The 22,042-nt window shown below is 35.5% G+C and overlaps 1 protein-coding gene across 8 annotated transcripts in view; it reads left to right on the forward strand.

The window, feature by feature from the left end:
- Window positions 1-22,042, forward strand: part of LOC123001132 (uncharacterized) — a 190,542-nt gene that overhangs the window by 41,855 nt on the left and 126,645 nt on the right. For 6 of the 8 annotated variants that reach the window (XR_008960770.1, XR_008960768.1, XR_008960771.1 and 3 more), the window contains one exon: window positions 6,644-6,678. The exons of 1 other annotated variant lie outside the window; for it this stretch is intronic. Coding sequence is in view for 2 of the 7 variants with exons in the window: in XM_057316449.1 (XP_057172432.1) it covers window positions 6,644-6,678 (35 nt within the window). In the remaining 5 variants the exon portion in view is untranslated. Of the gene's footprint in view, window positions 1-6,643; window positions 6,679-17,983; window positions 18,048-22,042 lie in introns of all 8 variants that reach the window. One more of the 8 variants, XM_057316448.1, reaches the window with a different exon arrangement.

Consider the following 22,042-nt stretch of genomic DNA (forward strand, 5'->3'; position numbering starts at 1 on the left):
AGCAAGTTAAATTTGAATTTTAAGTAAACAATAAAGTTTTAATCGTAAGTATATTCTATTACATGGGACATACACTAAAAAATTACTTTTAAAAATCCGAAATTCACATTTAACAGGGTATTCTGTATTTTTATTTGCTAAATCTGGCAACGTGCTGGTTATTTATGGTTTGCCAAGTCCATCCATCCTTTTCTGTTCTGTGTCCCTCCTGGAGGCTGACTCCTGTGATCTCTCCTGTGATCTCTATTTCCTATACTCTCTTACAGTTGGCTTCTTGTTGAATTCAGTCAGTGGGAGGACCTGGAAGGAGGGTAGACAGTATGAGGGGAGAGAAGTTAGGTTTTCTTCCTTGCCTCTTCCATGCCTCAGCGAAGCATGGTTGGTGGTGGCAGTATTCCTCTAACTACGGGTCATGCCTGACAGTTCTTCCTACATGACTTCAGCTTTCCTGAGACTCTGGTCATACTTTTTCCTCCCATTGCTCCTTCAGTGTTAGGAAGAGCAACAGCTTTCCTTTGCTGCTAACCTCTGGGTGCTTCAGCATCCTTTTTGGTTTCCCTAACTTTACCCATTTCTTTGTAGGTAGTCTATTATTTAGAACCACTGAGTTAAATTCTGTTTTCTTCCTGGACCCTGGCTGATAAAGCAAGTCTCTTTAACTTCTTTGAGCCTCATCTTTTTATTTTATAAAATGAGGAAAATAATACCTCCCTCAAACATTTTTTGTACAGAGATTATATATATGGATATTTTGGTGGTGGCTCTAAAATTTGAATTTATATTTCGCACACTGCATTAATTATTCTTTCCAGCTGTGGTATGGCTGAGTAGTGCCAATTGAATCAAATCTCCTGTAGATAACAACAATAAACTCCTGACCAATTTCAACTCTCTGAAGGAATTGGATAATGACCCAAAGCAGGCAAATAGTGTAGTAGAGTTAATAACTGCATGAAGGGAGCAGTGCTGGGTAAGTTTCTCATTCTTGAGTTTTTGGACTGAAGACATAACCCCAGTCTGCACCAAATGGGGTGGCTAAAAATCCAATAGTCTTACTGACTAAAGAACCATAGGACAGAGTTTAGGGCAACTATAGCCACTAGAAACTGAGGGAGGAAATCCAAGAAAGGAGAATTTTAGAAAGGGGGAGTTCCCAATTTTTGTATAAACTCTTCCCAAATATCTGGCTGACCCCTGAATCATGCCTATGTGGGGCAGACTCAAACACGCCAATTAAAACCAAAGAACAGTACCAAGATTTAAGCTGCCACCTATTGCAGGAGAGTTGGTAGCTTGTGTCCTGCTATTTTAAGTGTCTATTAAAACAATGAACACTTTTCAGAGAACTATAAGAGAATCTAGAGTCTCTACAACATATCACTCACAATGTCTAAAATATAATCCATAACTGCTTGATGAAGAAACAGAAAACATGAAAAATTTTGAAGAGAGAAGACAATTATCAGAGCTTGACCTCTAAGAAAACACAGATGTTGGAAGTACCAGACACAGATTTTAAAACAGCTGTTATAACTATGCTTAAGGTATGAAGAAAAATATGCTTACAACATACGAAAAGATAAGAAATCTCAGTAGGAAAATAGAAACTATAAAAAAATAAAAATTCACAATAATAAAAAATATAAATAAAATATATTAAATATATATTTAAAATATATATAATATATATTATATAATATATAATATAAAATATATACTTTATATATAAAATATATATTAAAAATATAAAGAAAAAATAAAAAACACAATATATGACAAAAAATATCCACTGAATGGGATTAGCACAGAATTCATATGACAGAAGAAAGAATTACTGAACTCAAAGTCATTTGAAGTTATACAAATTAAAGAACAGGAAGAAACCCAGAATTCTATAGTCAGCCAAACATATCTTTCAATAATGAAGGCAAAATAAGCACATTTTCAGTTTACAAACAAACAAACAAGAGAATTCATTGCTAACAAACCTGAGCTGCAAGAAATGCAAAAGCAAGTTATTTAGGAAGATGGAAAATGACAACAGATAGAAATTCAGATCTTTAGGAAAGAAGGAAAAGCATTTCGAATGGTAAATATGTAGGTAAATAAGTATTTCCCACCATTTGATATGCAAATATTTTTTCTCAATGTAGTGTAACTTTACAATAATGTATATAAATATATGTGAAAGAGTAATAGATCAAAAGTTTCAATGGACACACCAAGATACAATAGAGGCCCCATTCCAAAGGGTACCATAATCTAGATGCAGATTTTGAAAGGAAATAGCCAAGAATATGTTAGATGATTCACCCATGTTAAAAGTATAAAAGGTTTGGAGTTTTGGAAGGTTGAAAGATTTTTAATGATGATTAATTTAGAGATAGCTATGTTGTGCTGTAATTACCAACATTTACCATCTAAAGGGATTGGAGTAGGGGACCTGACACTTAAGTCCAATGAAAGGGGCCTCAATGGGACCATTTGGCTAGCTTGATATGTGTTTCCCATGATTGAAGGGCACAAGTAGTTTTATTTGCTTTTTATTTGCTAATTCAGTTTTATTGAAATACACATATAGTAAAAACCTTTCTTTTTTAGGTATACAGTCCTATGAACTCTGAAAATGTATATAGTCCTATAAATAACACCACGTCATTACCTCCAAAAGTTCTGTAGTGCTCCTTTGTAGCCAATTTCCTTATACTCTCAGCTACTAACAAACACTGATTTGATTTTTGTCCCTATAGTTTTGTCTTTTTGAGAATGTCATATAAATAGAATCATATAGAATATAGCTTTTTGTGTCTGCCATTTTTCAATTTTCATATTGCTTTTGAGATTCATTTGTGTTGTTGCTTATATCAGTAGTTTTACCGATGAATTTGTCCTAATCACCAAATGATTATTTTGGGGTTGTTCCCCAGTCTTTCGCAATTATAAATAAAGCTGTTTTAAGAATTTACCTATGAATCTTTGTGTGAACATGTCTTCATTTCTCTTGGGCTAGAAGTGGGGTTTCAGCGGGCAATATGTTAAGTATATGTTTAACTTTATTAGATTGCTGTTTGACTCTACTTAGCAAATCAGCAAGACGGTCCTTCAACAGCTTTAGTAGGAGGCTGAAAGAGTGCCATCTGCTCTACCAGAGTTTGCTGGATTAAGGAATACATGAGTACTTACTATAAATCAGATAACCTTTGTATCAGTTATTTATTACTGCTTAAACAAAACAAAATGCAAACACCAGCCCAAAATATAGGAGCTTAACAACAAGAAGCAGTCATTTATTTGCCTACAATCTGCAATTTGGGCAGGACTCAGGGCTGCCTTGTCTCTGTCATGTTGACTGGAGTGTCTTCACTCTGTGTTGCTGGAGAATCTAAAATGTCTTCACTCCTGTATCTGGTGCCTCATGGCATGACTGAATTACCTGGGGTCTGGCAGAGCTTCTCTCTCCAGCAGAGTAATTGGACTAATTTACATGATGACTCAGACTTCAAAAGTGTAAAAATGGAAGCTGTAAGTTCTCTTAAATTCTAGGCCTGGAAGTCACATAGCATCAGTTTTGCCTCATTTTATTAGGATCATCCCAGTTTCAAAAGGAAGGAAAATAGACCCCATTTCTTCATGGGAGGAGTGAAAAAGTCACATTGCAAAAGGGAAATGGGATGAGGGGTGAATGTTAAAGCTAGCTTTAAAAGCAATTGGCTTAGCCAGCACTGCATCTGTACTAGATTCTATCCAATATTGCCACTTGGAAGGGTAATAAGGAACTCAGAAGAAGGGAAGTGGAGATGTGCTGTGAGGTTCTAGGAGCTGGGAAAGAGTAATTAACTACCAGAATAAAATCCATTCACCCAGATCAAGGGCACTAAAGTTGAGAAGCCTTTAACAGGGTTGGAGATTTCCAAAGAGCCAATAAAAATGTCCCATGTGAAAAAAGTCAGTTATACATCTTCCAGTCCCAGAGAGCAGAAAGCCACCTCACAACAGTAATAGTCTCATTCTTTTCATATCTTTTGTCATTCTTTTCATATCTTCTCCCTTTCTCATCCCGATTTCAACCCTGTTGGAAACAGAAAATCAGAAACCATTGTTAATATGCTAGGGGAAAAAGGAGGAGTTCTCTTACTCCCAACTTGCTTATGTCCAGCCTGCAGCAGGCCCTTGTTGGGAGAGGCGGAAAGATTTTAATGTTAAAACAATTTTGGCATTTTGGTTATTATCTTTTGTTGGTCATTTATAATAATGCACTCAGACTGTATTTGTGACCTAACATGATTATAAGACTTTACTTAAGGGTGGCCAGAAAATATAGGCGGCCTGCCTGAGCTTTAATCCAAGGGCAAGAGAAATACAACTCACATTGAAAAGCTTAAAAAGAGTAGTGGGAAACAAATTATTTAAAATATCAGTTATCTTGTTAGGTCTGCAATAGGTGAGTTTTCATGATAGTTAAAGAATCATTTAAAGAGTGAAAAATTCAATTAACCAGATATCTGGTATCTCATGACATATACTAGAATGTTCTATCATTTAACCAACTGTGTAATCATAGGCAAGTCGATCTCTCTGTGCCTTATATTTTTTTCGTGTGTAAATGAGATAAATTATATCTGTCTCGTTGGGTAGATTAAGTGCTTAGAACAGTGCCTGGCAAATACTAGTTGTTCAGCAAATGACAGTTATCATCATCATCTGCCCTAAATTGTTTTGCTGAATTGAGTTTTTTAGCAAGTCAGTTTTTCATTTTCCTTTTCTAAGTAGATACTCATCTTTGGACTTTAAAAAATAATAATGTTTTTATAATGAAATGATATCCTTAAAATGATTGACATAATGACTGGAACATAGTAAGTGTTCAATAAATGGTAGTTGTTATAGTCACTTCAAACACCTTCACTGTTCTTTCTTCCCTCCATGTACTAGCTATATACCATGCTGGTGCTCCATTTAACCTCTTTGAATCTCAGTTTCTTTATGTGTAAAATAGGCCTTTTACTTAATTTACCTACCCCACAGGGCTGTTATGAGGAATAAGATCGTTTTTGTGAAAATACTTACAAAACACTCTACAAATATGAGTTAGCATTCTTGTTTATTGTACAAGTTACTTCTTTTTTATATTATATTTACATCTCTTTCAAATGACTTTGAATGATACGCAATATTTTTTCTGTAAGAAAACAGAGCTGAAATCTCTATTGGCATATAAACTGCTTTCTAAAAGTAGTTGTATATTTTCTAGCCCTTACACATAGATGCTGTGATTGCAGGGGATGTACACCATCCCACTAGCCTGCCAGTTTTTCTTCTTTTTGTTGCTGAGCTACTCTCCTACCTCACCTGGAATTTCTTGATTAGTGTTTCTAGAAGGATGGACAAGAAAGTTCTAACATCTGATAACACATTCATATTTTACCTGGAGAGATAATGCAAACTTAGGCATTGAGAGAGGGGACTGTCTCCCAAAATTTCTCAGAGTGAATTAATTGATTAACTAGCCCAGAGTTAGCTAAGAGCATCCATCCTACAAGTGTGAGATTGTAAGATGGGTACATTTCAGCAGAAGAGCAAAACATGATCACAACCATCTAAGAATAAATAGCTCAACAAGCTTTTATTCTATTTATGCTCAACAGACGGTGGCTGCTTCCCTGAGATGCCTCCCACCAGATGGTGACTTCTCAGTTCATTTTTAACTACCTGCAAAATCATGGCACATGGCTCTGACCCCATTTCATTTTAGAATTCACCTTTTGTTTTAGCAGTATATCACTATCACTTCTGATTTCCATCTGGGCAAAAAAGTTCTTCAAAAGGCAGGATGTCAAAGTCATGGGCAAACACATATGCACATGAATATATTTTCTTTTACAAACAACTTACTCTTCATAATCCATCTGTAATAATGGGCAACTGATTTTTTGTTTCAGACCAGGTTCCGCTCTCTACATATATATTAACAATTATCTCTATTGACTTATTGACTCAGAAATGAAAACTGATTTTAAATTATTCTAAAGAAAACCTAATTATGAAGACATTGGAAGTTCTCTCTATATAATGCATTGTAAAGTCAATCCAATAGATTGGATTATCTACATCAATCCTCATTCCCCAAATTTCCCTTTGTTAGTATTCATGACTGAGAATTGACAGCACAATTATATATTAAGCCTCTAGGAAAATCAGGGTAAGGAGTCACTAGGGACCTTAGCCATCACTCTAATCAATTACTTTGTTTTGCCTGAATTTATGACCTCACATTGCCCCCTTAAAATTAGCCTGGAGAAAATGCCTTTTTTTAAAGTAAACTCTACTCCCAACATGGAGTTTAAACTCATGCCTCTGAGATCAAGAGTCGCATGATCCACCGACTAAGCTAGACAGGTGCCTGAGGAACAGAGATATCTTAGAAGTAGGTGCTGCTTGTAGGAAAAGGTATACAGCCTGTAGAAGGATCAGGATCTGCTCATCACTACTATTGGGAAAATAACTCACAATAAGCAAAAGATGGGCTATTTTGTTATTTTCTTGAATGCAATTTAGCAACTGATGTTTCAGAGAAATGACAGTGATATACTGCTCTGCCATCAAATATAAATTCATCTCAACTATTCTCATCTTTCTTTTCCAGGGTGAATTGATTATTGTACTGAGTACAACAAACAGGTAACTGGGGGAAATGATAATTATATATAAAAAATAATATTAGTTAAAAAGAAATGAAAATATTTATGATATAGTTTCATAACTAATGATAAATCACTACCAGCATCATATGGAGAACTTTTATTGCTGTATACTTTTTAAATTTTCAGATTTTATAGTATAGAACATTATAGCTATTACTCCAAAAAACATGAAGTTGAAAAAGAACATTTGAGAATAACTTGTCCAGCATCCTAGTTTTACATATGGGGAAACTAAAACCCACAAAGATTAGGTGACTTTCCCAAGAACAGACAGCTAACTTATGGCAGAAGATCATACCAAATGTGATCCCACATCTTCTGACTCTTAGTTTTGCATTCTTCTCACTCCCATGCATACCATACGGATAATTGCTTTTATATTAAAAATTAATTCATGCACATAGTTAAAATTATACTAAAAGTGTAGTCCTCCATCTTAGACACGCATTAAAGTTATTTGGAGATGGGTGCCTGGGTAGCTCAGTCAATTGAATGTCAGACTCTTGATTTCAGCTCAGGTCATGATCTCAGGGTTGTGAGATCAAGCTCCGAGTTGGGCTCCACACTCAGAGTGGAGTCTGCTTGAGATTCTCTCTCTCTCTTTGCCCTTCCCCCTGCTCACTCTCTCTCTCTCTCTTTCAAAAATAAATAAATAAAATCTTTAAAAAAAATTAGCTGGAGAGCTGTTAAAACTATCAACACCAGACTGTATTCAGATCAATTATATCACAACGTCTGCCAATGGGATCTAGGCATCACTAGTTTTCAAGGTTCCCCAGGTGATTGCAATGAGCAGCCAAGTTTGAGAATCACTGTACAAAAGTAATTATAATAGTTATAATTGTCTTTTGCCTAACTCCTTCTAATTCCCTAGTCTACTTCCTATGGTAGTTCTCAAAGTTAGGGCCTAGGACCAGCGACATTGTTAAGAGCATCTTAGAAATGCATATTCATGGAGTACATGCCAACCTACTGAATCAGAATCTTTGAGGATGGGACCTAGTAAACTATGATTCTTACTCATGTTAGAATTTGGGAATCCCTACCCTATAGGCTTCCATTTTCAACTATTTTTAGTGATTTTCTCTGTATTTACCTCCATCTCTGAATATGCTTATAATACTATTTCTTGTTTTGACAATTTTCTAATTCATCTATTGACTTCCTGCTATGGCAAATCAGAATTTATTCAGTTCTTTGTACTTTTTCTCCTGCCCTCATCCTTCCAGTAGTTATGTCATATTTTTTTTTTTTTGCTGAATCAATCGGTCTGTGTTTACATTATGAATACTATAAAAAGTTTCCTAGAAAACCTAGCTAAATCTATGCTTATATGCTTTTTCTTATAGTTATTGTTTTTCCTGAGATTAATACTTGCTTGGTTGGTTTATTGGTTTGTTTTCTATATATCTATTCTTATTTTTTCGTACATACTCCACTATATCTCTTATGCCTACTAATATAATTTTCAAAATATCCAGCTATGAGATTTTGTGTCCATCCCATTTGGAATCCTATGCTCCTCAGCCCTCCATCCTCCTGTTCTGATTTGGACTGCTTATTCTCTGAAATCTGTGATACAGCTGATATCCTAGAACTTGGCATCATGCTTGACCTCTTTCTCTCACGCTATCTTCAGTCTGTAGGCAAATCTACTGCTTCTACCTTCAAAATGTATCTGGAATCTGATGCCTTCTCTTGATCTCCTTTGCTACCATTCTGTCCTAATCACCATCATCTCTCACCTAGACTCATCAAAATTGTCTCCTTAATTCTTCCACCCATCACCCCCCCTTCAAACTATCCTCCACACTGTGGCCTTTAAAAACATAGCTGAGATCATGTTTCATGTATTTATAGCTAAGTGTAAATAAATAAAAGAGCTACGTGTTGTTTGTGAAATGTTTGTTACTTCATGTGTATGGGCTGGGTGGAGATGGGCTGGGGGAGAGGATAGGTGGACAGATTATGGGTGTGATAATTCCATATATCTTCTCACTGATTGCCCTGTAGTAGATCTATGTTATGGGGAAAATAAACAAAAAAATGAAACATTTATATAGCGAATACTTACTATGCACTGTAAGGATACAGAAATAGAACATTTGATGCTAGCCTGTGAAAATTTACAAATTTTTATAGGAGATAAAACATGTACATACATTACACTGGACAAAGCAAGGTTGGATTATATGTGGAAACTAGTGTTATAAGGCATCCTTAGAAATTCAGAGAGTGTATCATTTTGGCTGACTAATCAGGAACACTATACAGAAGGCAGGATTTGTGTTGGGATTTAAAATATAGGCAATATTTTCATGTGCAGAGACTAAATGGAGAAATTTTAGAATGAGGTAATGCTAACAGTAAAGTATGGAGCAAAGAAATATAAGGAATATAGATTAGGACAATTTGACTGATATATTGAAACTGTGCCAGGGAGTAGCTGAAAATAAAATGCAAAAGGTAGATAGGTTTTTATTGATGTTGAGCATTTAGTGGATTGGTTACCCTTTTTAAAAATTGATTTAATTAATCCTTTGTATATTATGGGTAATAATAATAGCTCTCAGCTAACCCAAGAAAGTAGATTTTATTGTCTCCATTTTATAGACAAAGAAACTTGAGACCCAAAAGGGTTAAGTAATTTGCCTAAGGTCAGAACACTAGAATGTGGTATACCTAGTATTTGAACCTATGCAAGCTCATTCTTGAGCCTGTGTTCTTAAATACCACCTATACTGGCTTTATTTGCCTATTATTTATGTGGCAAATACTTTCTCCATTTTTCATTTATCATCTTAACTTTGTGTATGGTATCTTTTACTGTGTCGACATTTAAAATTTTTATGTAGTCACATTTTCAATATTTAAAAAAATTATTTACTCAGTCTTGTTTCATACCAAGAAAAGCTTAGTATGGAGAGTAATAAAAATATTCTTCTACTGAGTACACTTGTCATGATGAGCACTGGGTTATGTATGGAGTTGTTGAATCAATATACTGTATACCTGAAGCTAACATAACACTATATGTTGGGTGCGTGGATGGCTCAGTCAGTTAAGCGTCTTCCTTTAGTTCAGGTCATGATCTCAGTGTCCTGGGATGGAGTCCTGTGTTGGGCTCCCTGCTCACTGGGGAGTCTGCTTCTCCCTCTGCCTGCCACCCCCCCTGTTTGTGCTCACTCACTCTCTCAAATAAATAAATAAAATCTTAAAAAAAAAAAAAAAGAAAGAAAAACTATATGTTAACTACACTGAAATTAAAATTAAAAAATAAAAATAAAACATATTCTCCTACTGTATTTTATTCTGAAGTTTTAGGTTTCATTTTTAACTTTATGATAATTAATCTTGAATCTTTTTACTGTGTGTGTCTATGGTCTGAGGTAGGGATCTAACTTTATTTTTGCCCCAAATGGAGAAATATGTTATTTCAAATTATTCCAAAAATATGTTCTTTCTTTAGTGAGTTGACTTGCCACCTTGATATAGTTGATGTTCAGAAATTAGCCATGTTGCCACACAGTATACCAATTAGTGTTTCATTATGATTAGGCATTCTTTTAGAAATCCAACCCTGGAAGGAATACCAATTGGAAACACTACACTGTAAATTAGTTAGATAATGTTGGTTTCTTAATACCCAGCTGTGATAATGTATCCAAGAACAGAAATTTTGACTCTGGAGGTCAAATCTTCCAAAGGAAAAAGATGATGAAAGAAGAAAAGTTGATTTTTAATTTAGGGTGTGGGTGGGAGAAACTACTACCTTCTTCACAATTTGGTCTTTCATAGGCAAAATTCTCACATTTTGGATGACAATAATTAGAGAACATCTGGCACCAGTTGAAGTAATGAGGATTTATAACCTGACTTTTTAGTAAGCAAATCTTTCCAAATTTTTCTAATATTCCCCAGCTTTGGACCAAAGGAAAAACCATCAAACAAAACAACCATAAAGATAAATAGTGCAATGAAGGCAATTTCCCTGGAAATGTGAAATTTAAGACGGATTCTGGGGGGAAATGACAAATCTTTTCATTTCCTCCAGGACAAGATCATACATGTATATCAGTGGTCCTTCTGTATAGAGTAGCAAGAAATCTACATGCACATATTGAATAATTTCCCCCCATTTCACTATGTGCGTGCTCTGAACAATTAATGTCCTTACTTGCCTTCGCAATGGTTCAGTGTGATCTAACACAGATTCAACCATCTGTCTGTGTTTTCTTCCATTTGCAACATTTGTTCTTCCTGCTGATCTGACTGCTTCTTTTCTCTGCTTTCTGATTCAGACAAAGCAATCTGTTCCAGAAACGTACTTGTTAGCCAAAAATGAGTACCTTGGACTACAGAAATATAAAACTCACCCCAGCTAGCATTTAAGAAAACCGCTCTTTTGTTTTTTAAGTATATTGCCTGGCAAGCATTCCAAGTTCTTAATGACAGACACTTTTTAACTAGTTGACAAAATCAAATATATATAAATCTAAAACCATGCTTGGAAGAAATAAACAGTTTTCTTTGGACATGGCTCTGAGGATCACTAGTGTCCTGTTTCAAGTAAAGTTTCAACATTCCTTCTTGAGATGTGCATCTGAGAACATCCAACTGAAATCACTTACTTTCTTCTTGAAGTACTTTCTTTGGTGGTTCTCTCAATGTGAGTCTTTTAGTGGTAAATCCTCTCAGTTTTGCTTTTTTTGTGGGTTTTTTTTGATAGTATATCTCATTTTCATTCTCAGAAAATCATTTCAATTATATATTATTTCAGTATCTTCTAGCTCCCATTATCATTATTAAGACATCAGCTGCCAGAGTAACTTCCTTGTGGGGAATCTATCTTTTCTTTCTAGCTGTTTTTAAGATCTTCTTCCTGTCTTTGTTGTCCTGCAACTTCACGCTATGTATCTATGTGGGTTTTGTAATTTTTATTTTATACTGCTTGGAATTTATTGGGCTTCCTGAAAGTGATGGCCGATGTCATTCATCGATTTTAAAAAATTCTTAACCTTTATTTTTTCATATGTTGCTTTTACTTATTTGAGTTACCTCTTCCAGGAATTCTAATTAGCCCTTCTCACTTTATACTTTATGTTTACAAAACTCTCTTTAGTGTTTTACACCTATTTGTCTCTCTGAGCTGGCAATCTGAATATTTTTTCAATTCTGTAATCCCATTATTTATTCTAATCAGCTGTATCTAATCTGCTTTTTAATCCTTTGGTTGAGTTTTAAATTTTATTAATTACATTCTTCACTTTTAGAAGTTCAGTATGGTTAGTTTTCACATCTTCCTGATTAGTTCCTATTGTCTTTTTCTTATTGCTCATGTATTTCAATCTCTTTTATATTTCTGTAAACATATCAAGTATAGTTATTTTATATTTTTGTCTGATAATTCCAATATAAGAAGTTTTTCAGTGTCTGGTTCTCTGGTATATTATCTGCTTTCATTTCTGGTGGATTGCCTTTTTTTGTGTTTGTGATTTTTAAATTATTATTAAATAATACTTAGAATTCTATCTGGAGAAATTTGGGCTAGCCTAACATAAGAGCATGCTCTTCCATGGAGGGTTTGTGTTTTCTTTTCCAGGGGCCTAGAAACACAACACACCAATTCCACTTAAATTTCAACATTCCATTAGAACAAATTTAGGCTCCAAACCCTTGTGAAGGGCCATGATATTGTGGAGAGACTTTTTTTAAAAAACTTCTACCCAGAGCCAATTCTGAGAAGAATCATCTATTTTATTATCAGCAGGATCAGTTTTCTTTTTTCAAAAATTTCATTCTTGCCTTGAAATTATAGGCCTCCCAGGATTCCATCTTTATACAGTATGATCTCTGATCTACTCAAGACTCTTCCTACATACTCTTCTGCATAATAGTTCTAAGCTACCCTGACTCATGGTTGGCTAAGAATTTGATGACTTCAGGGTTCAAGTATGTTTCTAATCTTGTGTTCCTTGCTTAAGCCTGTCTTCAGGAGATTTCCATTATTTTGTTGCAGACTCATTAAATAATTTTAAATGAATTATCTTTAATTTTAGAGAAAAGTTTTAGCTGTCCTGTGGCAGGAAGGTTTTAAGATCTCTAATCCACCATATTGCCATACTACTGACATTTTTATTTCTCTTTCACTTTTGAAGGATAATTTCACTAGATATAGAATTGCTTCTAAGTTGATTTTTTTTCTTTAAGTGTTTTAAATATTTCACTCCACCCTCTTCTTGCTTGCATAGTTTCTAATAAGAAGCCTGCTGAAATTCCTCGGTAAGTAAGGTCTTCTTTCCCCTGGCTTCTTTCAAGATTTTCTCTTTGTCTTTGGTATTCTGAAATTTAAATATGAAATGCCTAGGTATGGGGGGGTTGTTTGTTTCTTTTTATTTTTGTATCACTATTGTTTGGTGTTCTATGAGCTTGCTGGATCTGTTGTTTAGCATGTCATTAATTTAGGAAGATTATTGGTTATTACTGCTTCAGATATTTCTCTTGCTCTGTTTCCTCTTTCTTCTCCTTCTGGTGTTAAAATTATACATATGGTAGACCTTTTGCTATTTTCCTCAGTTCTTACATGTTCTGTTCCATTTCTTCTATTCTTTTTTACTCCTTGCTTTTCAGTTTGGAAAGTTTCTATGGATCTATCTTCGAGTTCACTGATTTTTTCCCCAGCCATGTTGAGTCCACTGAAGGCATTCTTCACTTTTTTTTTTTAATTTTAAAATTATTTTTATCATTTCTTTCGATTCTTTCTGAAAGTTCCCAGTTTTCTGCTTATGTTACCCATCTGTTCTTGCATGTTGTCTACTTTTTCCATTAGAGTCCCTAACATATATTTTAAATTTCCTATCTTATAATTCAAACATCTGTGACATATCTGAGTCTGGTTCTGATGGTTGCTTTGTCTTTTCAGACTGTGGTTTTACTTGCCTTTTAGCGTGCCTTGTAATTTTTTTGTTAAAAGTCAGATATGTTGTATTGGGTAATTGCAACTGAGGCAGACAGGCCTTTAGAGAGAGATTGTATGTTACTCTGGCTAGGAGATGTACTGTTTAATGTTCACATTTCTCTAGAGCTATTATATTTTGGTCTCTCTTCTGAGGAGGTACCAGTGGGTGTAGAATTTTTTCAGCTGCAATCCCTTATTATTATACTAGAGCTTTACTGGTATGGTGGTAGAGTGTGTTGGAGGAGGAGCATTTTATGATTATCTAATTGAGTCTCACTCTTAGTGGGCTTATGCCTTGGGAACTGTGGTCTTCACAAGTATTTCTATTCCTTCTTCAGTTGAATAGTTTTTACCCCATATTCCTACTCTCTGGCTGCAATGTTCTCAATCTATTTTCTTAAAGCCTTGCCCCCTGTGAGTAAGGGTTTTGTTTGTTTTTTCCCTCTTTTAAGACAGGAAGGTAAAAGGGGTCTGGAATGAGGAGGAATTCCCTTTCCTCTCCTGGGATAAGTTTGCAAAATTGTGCTTTGGCAACAACTTTTTCCCTGGAGAGTAGTCTTTTTTTTATGAAGACTCTGGGTGTGGTTTGCAATTGTTACCTTTCCCACCCCTCACTCACCCATTGCCAAAACCAAGGATGAATTTTTGTGGGATCCTTACCATGAGCACTTGGTGGGGTTTCTGGACAGAGAACCCATAAAAGTGTGGGAGCCCCTCAAGACCGCAGTTCCTAGGGGTTTTTCATTCTCATACTAGTCCAAACACAACCTTTAGCAAATTGTCAGAATTGCTATTTAAGTGTACTTACCAGTTTATTTCTCCAGTGGTTTCTGCTTCAGGTAGGCAGATTTTGATTGCTCTTTTTCTCTGGTACCTGCCTTTCCAGAATTCAGGGTATTGGTTTTGCAATAAGGCATCAGTTCTCAGATGGATCCAAGAAATGTCACTGATTTTTCAGTTTGTCCAGATTTGTCTTGTTGTAAGAATGGCAGTGAAAACTTCCAAGTTCTTTACATGTCAGAGCTGAAATTAAAAGTTTCACTATTGGGGTGCCTGGGTGGCTCAGTCGGTTAAGTGTACAACTCTTGATTTTGGCTCAGGTCATGATCTCGGGGTCATGGGATCAAGCCCCACACTGGGCTCTGTGCTCAGCGTGGAGTCTGCTTGTCCCTCTTCCTCTTCTCCTCTCCCCCTTCCAAATAAATAAATAAATAAATAAATAAATAAATAAATAAATAAAATCTTTAAAAAAAAAAAGTTTTATTACTGGGGCACCTGGATGGCTCAGTGGGTAGGGCATGTGATTCTTGATCTCAAGGTAGTGAGTTCAAGCCCCACACTGGGCATAAAGCTCACTAAAAACAAAACAAAACAAAAAATTTCACTATTGACTTACATTTTCTTTGCAGTTTGGGTGTTTTGTTTTCAAACAAAAGAAAAGAACATTGACTAACTTATATAAAAAAGTATTTGTGGGACATCTGGGTGACTCAGTTGGTTAAGTGTCCAACTCTTGATTTCAGCTCAGGTCATGGTCTCAGGATTGTGAGATTGAGCCCCAAGTCAGGCTCCATGCTAGGCATGCCTCCATGGTAGGCATTTGCTTAAGATTTTCTCTCCCTCTCCGTCTGCCCCTCCTCTCTCCCCAGCTTGTGTGCTCTCTCGCTCTCTCTCTCCAAAAAAAAGGGGGGAGGGATATTGGGATATTGAGAACCAAGACAGCTCTGGGGCATTAATTAATAAGAACTATAGGGAAAAAACTTTTGGAGGGAAGTGGGTGGAAGATGGGCTAAATGGGTAATGGGTATTAAGGAGGGCACTTGTGATGAGTACTGGGTGTTCTATGTAAGTGATGAATCACTAAATTCTACACCTGAAACCAATTTTACCATATATGTTAACTAACTTGAATTTAAATAAAAACTTGAAATTACAAAAAAGAAAAAAAAAAGAATGATAGGGACAACTATAAAAACCACTATAGTTGTTGTTTTATCAGCAACACTTTAGTTAGGATACCTCCACTGAGATGAGTGAATTTCAGCTACTTTCAGTACCTTAATTAGTATATTCAGGATTCAAATTTTAGGAATTCAGGGAAGGAGGTAGCAGAATTTTCTCAAATCCTTATGCAAAAGTAGGCCAAGCAACTAGATAGCAAAACTATTTGGAGAGGATTTTTAACAGAACTAGATGATGGATGTCCTCCCAAACCCCAAAACACCAGTATCTATAGGTCTGTGTGTTATCACTGCCTTGGTAGAAGAAAGCTGGGGGAAGCAATAAGGCATGTGACAGAACTAAGGAACAACGTAATACCTGAATAGCCAACAGGTATTCCTGGAAATTACAGTGGATCAATTTGAAAACAGCAGCTGCAGCTGGGAAGAATTTTGCCCAATCCAGTAGATGGTAAGGCATGATGTAAAGACTGCTGGAACAGTCTATATCCAATTCTCAAAATTAATTCACCAGAGTTTTCTTGCAATACTGAGCCACACACTGAAAGAGAAACTTCTGAGAGTAACAAGTTTTAAGAATAGTGGCAACAGAGACTTAAAAAGGGCAAGATTCAGAAAATAATGGGAGAGGGAGAAAGCCAGAAAATCTTAGAATAAACCTCTAATTTTTTTAAACACTATGTGATAAAACAACAGAAAGAGCTTTATATAGGGGCACCTGGGTGGCACAGTTGGTTAAGTGTCTGACTCTTGGTTTTGGCTGGGATCGTGATCTGGGGGTCCTGGGATGGAGCCCCGTATTGGGCTCTAGGCTCTATGCGGAGTCTGCTTGGGAATCCTTTCTACCTTTCCCTCTGCTATTCCCCCTCTGCCCCTCGTGTTCTCTCTCTCTCTCTCAAATAAATACATCTTTAAGAAAAAAAAAAAAAGAAAGAGCTTTATGTAGTTAGACAAGCTATCTGCAACAACCCTCCTTCTTATAGTTTGAGAAAATTAAATTCATATAAAATTGTATAGAAAAGAATCACAGTCAAATCCCTTACAAAGTTACTGTAACATAAGGAAGAATAAGGAACAGTTAATTTCCTTATAGACAATGAATCATGAAAAACACATACAAAAATCAGATCAGTGCTGTAATACTCTATTTCAAAACAAGCTAAAAGACATTAAGAAAATGATGCAAGGCATAAAAAATACATAAATCAGAATCAGAAAAGATCAGAAATAAGGTGACACTCTCAAGACAAAATTAAAAACAAAAGAAAATATAATTTTAGAAATAAAGATAACTCAAAGATAATGTAAGCATTAATAAACATATCAAATACTTCTTTAATAGAAAAAGAAGTAAAAAGGATGCAAATTTTGAAAAGGAAGAAGAAATTAAAAAGGGAAAGAAATTTAGAAAAAAATGACAAATATTAAAGACAGGTAAAGAAGAGCCAATATATAAAGACTTTGTGGCCCAACAATCTATATTGTATAATATATTGTAATATGTAGCACAGACATATAAAACGTGGGGGAAATTGGCACAGCACATTTTAAACTGAACTAATATTAATTGGTATTGGTATTCTGAGACTACTGTGTATGTATGTGGGATAAAACAAATGAATAATTATGGGATATTATGACCTGTGTTCTTGAAAAATGGGACTCAGTAAGGAAGAAACTTCTGGTTTCCCTAGTTTCTTTTTATTTTATTTTATTTTACTTTATTTTTTTGTCATAAGTGTAGTCTTTAATCCCCATCACCTTTTTCACCCATCCTCCTACCCCCCTCCCCTCTGGTAACCAATAGTTTGTTCTCTATAATTAAAAGTCTATTTCTTGATTTCTCTCTCTCTCTCTCTTTTTTTTTTCCCCTTTGCTTGTTTCTTAAATTCCACCTGAGTGAAATCATATGGTATTTGTCTTTCTCTAACTGACTTATTTCACTTATCATTATACTCTCTGGCTCTATCCATGTTGTTGCAAATGGCAAGATTTTATTCTTTTTTATTGCTGAATAATGTATATATTATATATAATATTATGTATATTATATCACATCTTTATTCATTCATCTATCGATGGACACTTGGGCTGCTCTGACAGTTTGGCTATTGTAAAAAATGCTGCAATACACATGGGGGCACATGTATCCCTTTGAATTGGTGTTTTTGTATTTTGGGGGTAAATACCCAGTCGTGCAATTTCTGGATTGTAGAGTAGATCTATTTTTAGTTTTTTGAGGAAACTCCATACTGTCTTCCACAGTGGCTGTACTACTTTGCATTCCTGTTAATGGCACAGGAGGGTTCCTTTTTCTCCATATCCTCATCTACACGTTTTGTTTCTTGTGTTTTTGATTTTAGCCATTCTGACCGGTGTGAGATGATGTATCATTGTAGTTTTGATTTTCATTTCCCTGATGATGAGGTATGTTGAATATCTTTTCATGTGTCTGTTGGCCATTTGGATGTCTTCATTGGAGAAATGTCTGTTCATGTCTTCTGCCCACTTTTTTAATCAGACTATTTGTTTTTGGGGTGGTAAGTTGTAGAAGTTCTTTATATATTTTGGATACTTTATGTATTTTGGGTACTAACCCTTTATTGGATATGTCATTTGCAAATATCTTCTCTCATTCAGTAGGTTGCCTTTTAGCGTTGTCGATTGTTTCCTTTGCTGTGTAGAAACTTTTTATTTTGATGTAGTCCCAATAGTTTGTTTTTGCTTTTATTTTGCTTGCCTCAGGAGACATATCTAGAAAAATGTTGCTATGGCCAATGTCAAAGAAGTTACCGTCTATGTTCTCTTCAAAGACTTTTATAGTTTCAGGTCTCACATTTAGGTCTTTAATCCATTTTGAGTTTGTTTTTGTGTATGGTGAAAGAAAGTGGTCCAGTTTTATTCTTTTGCCTGTAATTGTCCAATTTTCCCAACACCTTTTGTTGAAAAGACTGTCTTTTTCCTGTTGTATATTCATCCTCTTTTGTCAAAGATTAATTGACCATATAATTATGGGTTTATTCCTAGGGTTCTAATCTATTCTGTTAATTCATGTGTCTATTTTAATGCCAGTACTATACTATTTTAATTAGTACTGCTTTATAATATAACTTGAAATCGGAATTGAGATACCTCTAGTTTTGTTTTTCTTTTTCAAGATTTCTTTGGCTATTCAAGGTCTTTTGTGGTTCCATACAAATTTTAGGATTGTTGGTTTTAGTTCTGTGAAAAATACTGTTAGTATTTTGATAGGGATTGCATTAAATTGGTAGATTGCTTTGGGTAGTATATACATTTTAACAATATTTGTTCTTCCAACCCATAAGCATGACTGTCTTTCCGCATTTCTTTGTATTGTCTTGAATTTCTTTCATCAGTGTTTTATAGTTTTCAGAGTACATGTCTTTCAACTCTTTGGTTATGTTTATTCCTAGATATTTTATTGTTTTTGGTGCAGTTATAAATGGAATTGGTTTGTTAATTTCACTTTCTGCTGCTTCATTATTAGTGTATAGGTATGCAACATATTTCTGTACAGTGATTTTGTATCCTGCCATTGTTTGTTATGAAAAATTATCTATCACTTGTATTATTGTTCTGCTATATGTTACATGTCTTTTTATTTGTCTGCTTTAAGATTTTCTCTTTAATTCTGTTTTTCAGCAATTTGGCTATCATGCATGTAGTTGGGGTTCTCTTTGCATTTATCCTACCTGATGGCATGATGGACTTCATACTTTCTTGGGAAATTTTTGCCCGTTATAGCTTCATATTGTTCTGCCTCTATTCACTCTTTTCCTTCCCTTTCCATGACTCCAATTATATGTATGTTAGATCACTTGATATTTTCTCACAGTTCTATTTAAGGTCTACTTATTTTCTTCATTTCCCCCCCTTTCTGTAGTTTAGATTGGGTAATTTCTATTGTTAGTTAACTGACTCCTTCACTTCACTTACCTTTTCTTCTGTCAGTTTTACCTGAAAATTGTCTTTTTTGGTCTTCATCTTTGGAGAGTACTGTTATTAGATATAGAAATATGGGTTGAAATTTTATTTCAGCACTTAAAATGTCATTTAATTATCTTATGTCATTTCTAATTTGCCGTATATCCTAGTCAGTGAGTTTTTTCTTAGATATTATATTTTCTAGATCAGAAATTTCCATTTGGATCTTCTTCTAAAAATAATTTTTATCCCTCCACTTACTCTGCCCTTTAGTTAATTAATCATAACTAAATTTTAATAGCTGTTTTTAAATCCTTGTCTACTAATTCCAACATTTGGTCTCTATGGATTATTTTTTCAATATGTCTATAGGCCATATTTTTTCATTTCTTTTCATGTTAATAATTTTTTATTATGTACTGGACATTGTAGGGACACTGAATATTATTACTGAAAAATGTTAGTTTTTTTTGGCAGAAGTTGACTTGACTAGATACAAACTCAGAACTCTGTCTCCCTTGGATGGACAGTGGCTGAAATGTGCTAAATACCCTCATCCTTTCTGCTCTTGTTTTCTACTGGGTGCTTTAGAGTTTCCCGTTACATGAGTGTAGTTCTGGGACCCAAAGACTTGGATGGAATTTTTATGCATTCCAGCCACTGTGTCAGCTCTACACTTTGTCTTATGATTCCTTGTGCCACTAATACTGCAGCTTTCTACTTGACTTCTAGCTACCCCATGCTCCACAGACTAGGAATTTCCCTCAGGCAAAAAGCCACAAAGTGCATTTCCCTAATTTGAAAAGTCAATGTCCCTTTAGTTTTGTCTCCTTTTCATTGTTCCCCACAGCCTTCAACTATTTTTTTAAATATTTTGTCCAGATTTTAAATTTATAATATGAAGTAGGGTTAGTCTGATGTATGCTGCTCTGTTACTACTGGAAGCAGAACTCATTCTAGTAATCTTTTCCACTGTGTATGTTTGAAAGCAAAGAGTGCTAATAGCCGTGAGCACATCTAGCCCAGGTTTTGATTTTAATTACCACTTTCCACATTTATAACAGTTCTGTGATATTTCTGACAAAAATGTACAACCAAATCTAATTACAAGAAAAGATCAGACACACAACTTGTTAATCACCCTGGAAATGGCCTGAACTTACCAGCGTACATAATTCCAAAAGTGGGATTAAGTGGAATGGTATTAACTGAGTGAATGGTGCAGATTTTCCCAGCTGGGCCTTTTTACTATGCTGTGGTTCTGACTGGATTATAACTTTTTAAAAAAAATATTTTATTTATTTATTTGACAGAGAGAGAGACAGCCAGCGAGAGAGGGAATACAAGCAGGGGGAGTGGGAGAGGAAGAAGCAGGCTCCCAGTGGAGGAGCCTGATGTGGGGCTCGATCCCAGGACTCTGGGATCATGCCCTGAGCCGAAGGCAGACGCTTAACGACTGAGCCACCCAGGCACCCCTGGATTATGAATTTTAACATACAATCATAGAAAATATTATGGTCCTTTTCCTCCAAAAAGTAACGGAAGTGGGGTGACTGGCTGGGTTAGTTAGTAGAGCACGTGGCTTTTGATCTTGGGGCTGTGAGTTTGAGCTCACATATAAGTTTGAGTTGATATAAGAAGGTACCAAGTTAGGTGTAGAGATTACAAAGAATAACTCAAAATGAAAACAAAACACTAAACCATAAAATGTACAATTTATATACTGAAAATAAAATAAATATCTTCTTTCTAGGAAACAAAATAGTCATTTGGAAAATATTCCTTTGTTTCTTCATGTAGCTTGCCTCTCAATGTTGGTTTCTATACAGTAGATGAAATAACCACTTCTAGTCTTGAAGAAGTGGTCTTGTGTAGGAGGTGATATTTTTTGTTCCAGCCCTGCCCCAGCTCTTAGTCACCTCTCAAACATCTGTGCTTGTCCAAGTATCCTATTGTATGTTTAATAGCTCCTAGTAGTTGAGGATGTTCTAAGAACTGTCAGTGTACCAAGGAAAGAAACTCAGTGTGTAGATTTAGGCTGACTGAAAGCCAGACCCTCAGACAGAAGCTTTTAAAAGTATGTAAATATATACAGTCCCAAGGGGCCACAAGTATAAGTCCCACTGGCCACCAGAATCAGGTGATCTGGAAGTATCCTTTGGGTGGCAATCACAAAACTTGGGGCTTCGGATGAGTGTATAAACTTGTTTCTGGGAGATATTGGCAAGCTAGAGGAAGGCAGAGGAAAAGTGCCAAGATGGCATCCACAGCCTACATTCCTTGAGAGCAGCTGTGTAGGCCACTAAATGTATGCCAAACCTGAAGCCTACACCCCAGTTCAAAGCTCCAGGACAAGCAAAGTGGCATCTTTCACAGAAAGACTGGGGACTGTGCCTCAGTCTGCTGTCTGTGCCATGCCTTGGAAGTGGTAGCCTGCCAAGAACTGTCCATGTATTGCTATAATCCTGTGCAACCCA

Source organism: Ursus arctos, unplaced genomic scaffold (genome assembly GCF_023065955.2).
Source record: "Ursus arctos isolate Adak ecotype North America unplaced genomic scaffold, UrsArc2.0 scaffold_21, whole genome shotgun sequence".
Lineage (NCBI taxonomy): Eukaryota > Metazoa > Chordata > Mammalia > Carnivora > Ursidae > Ursus > Ursus arctos.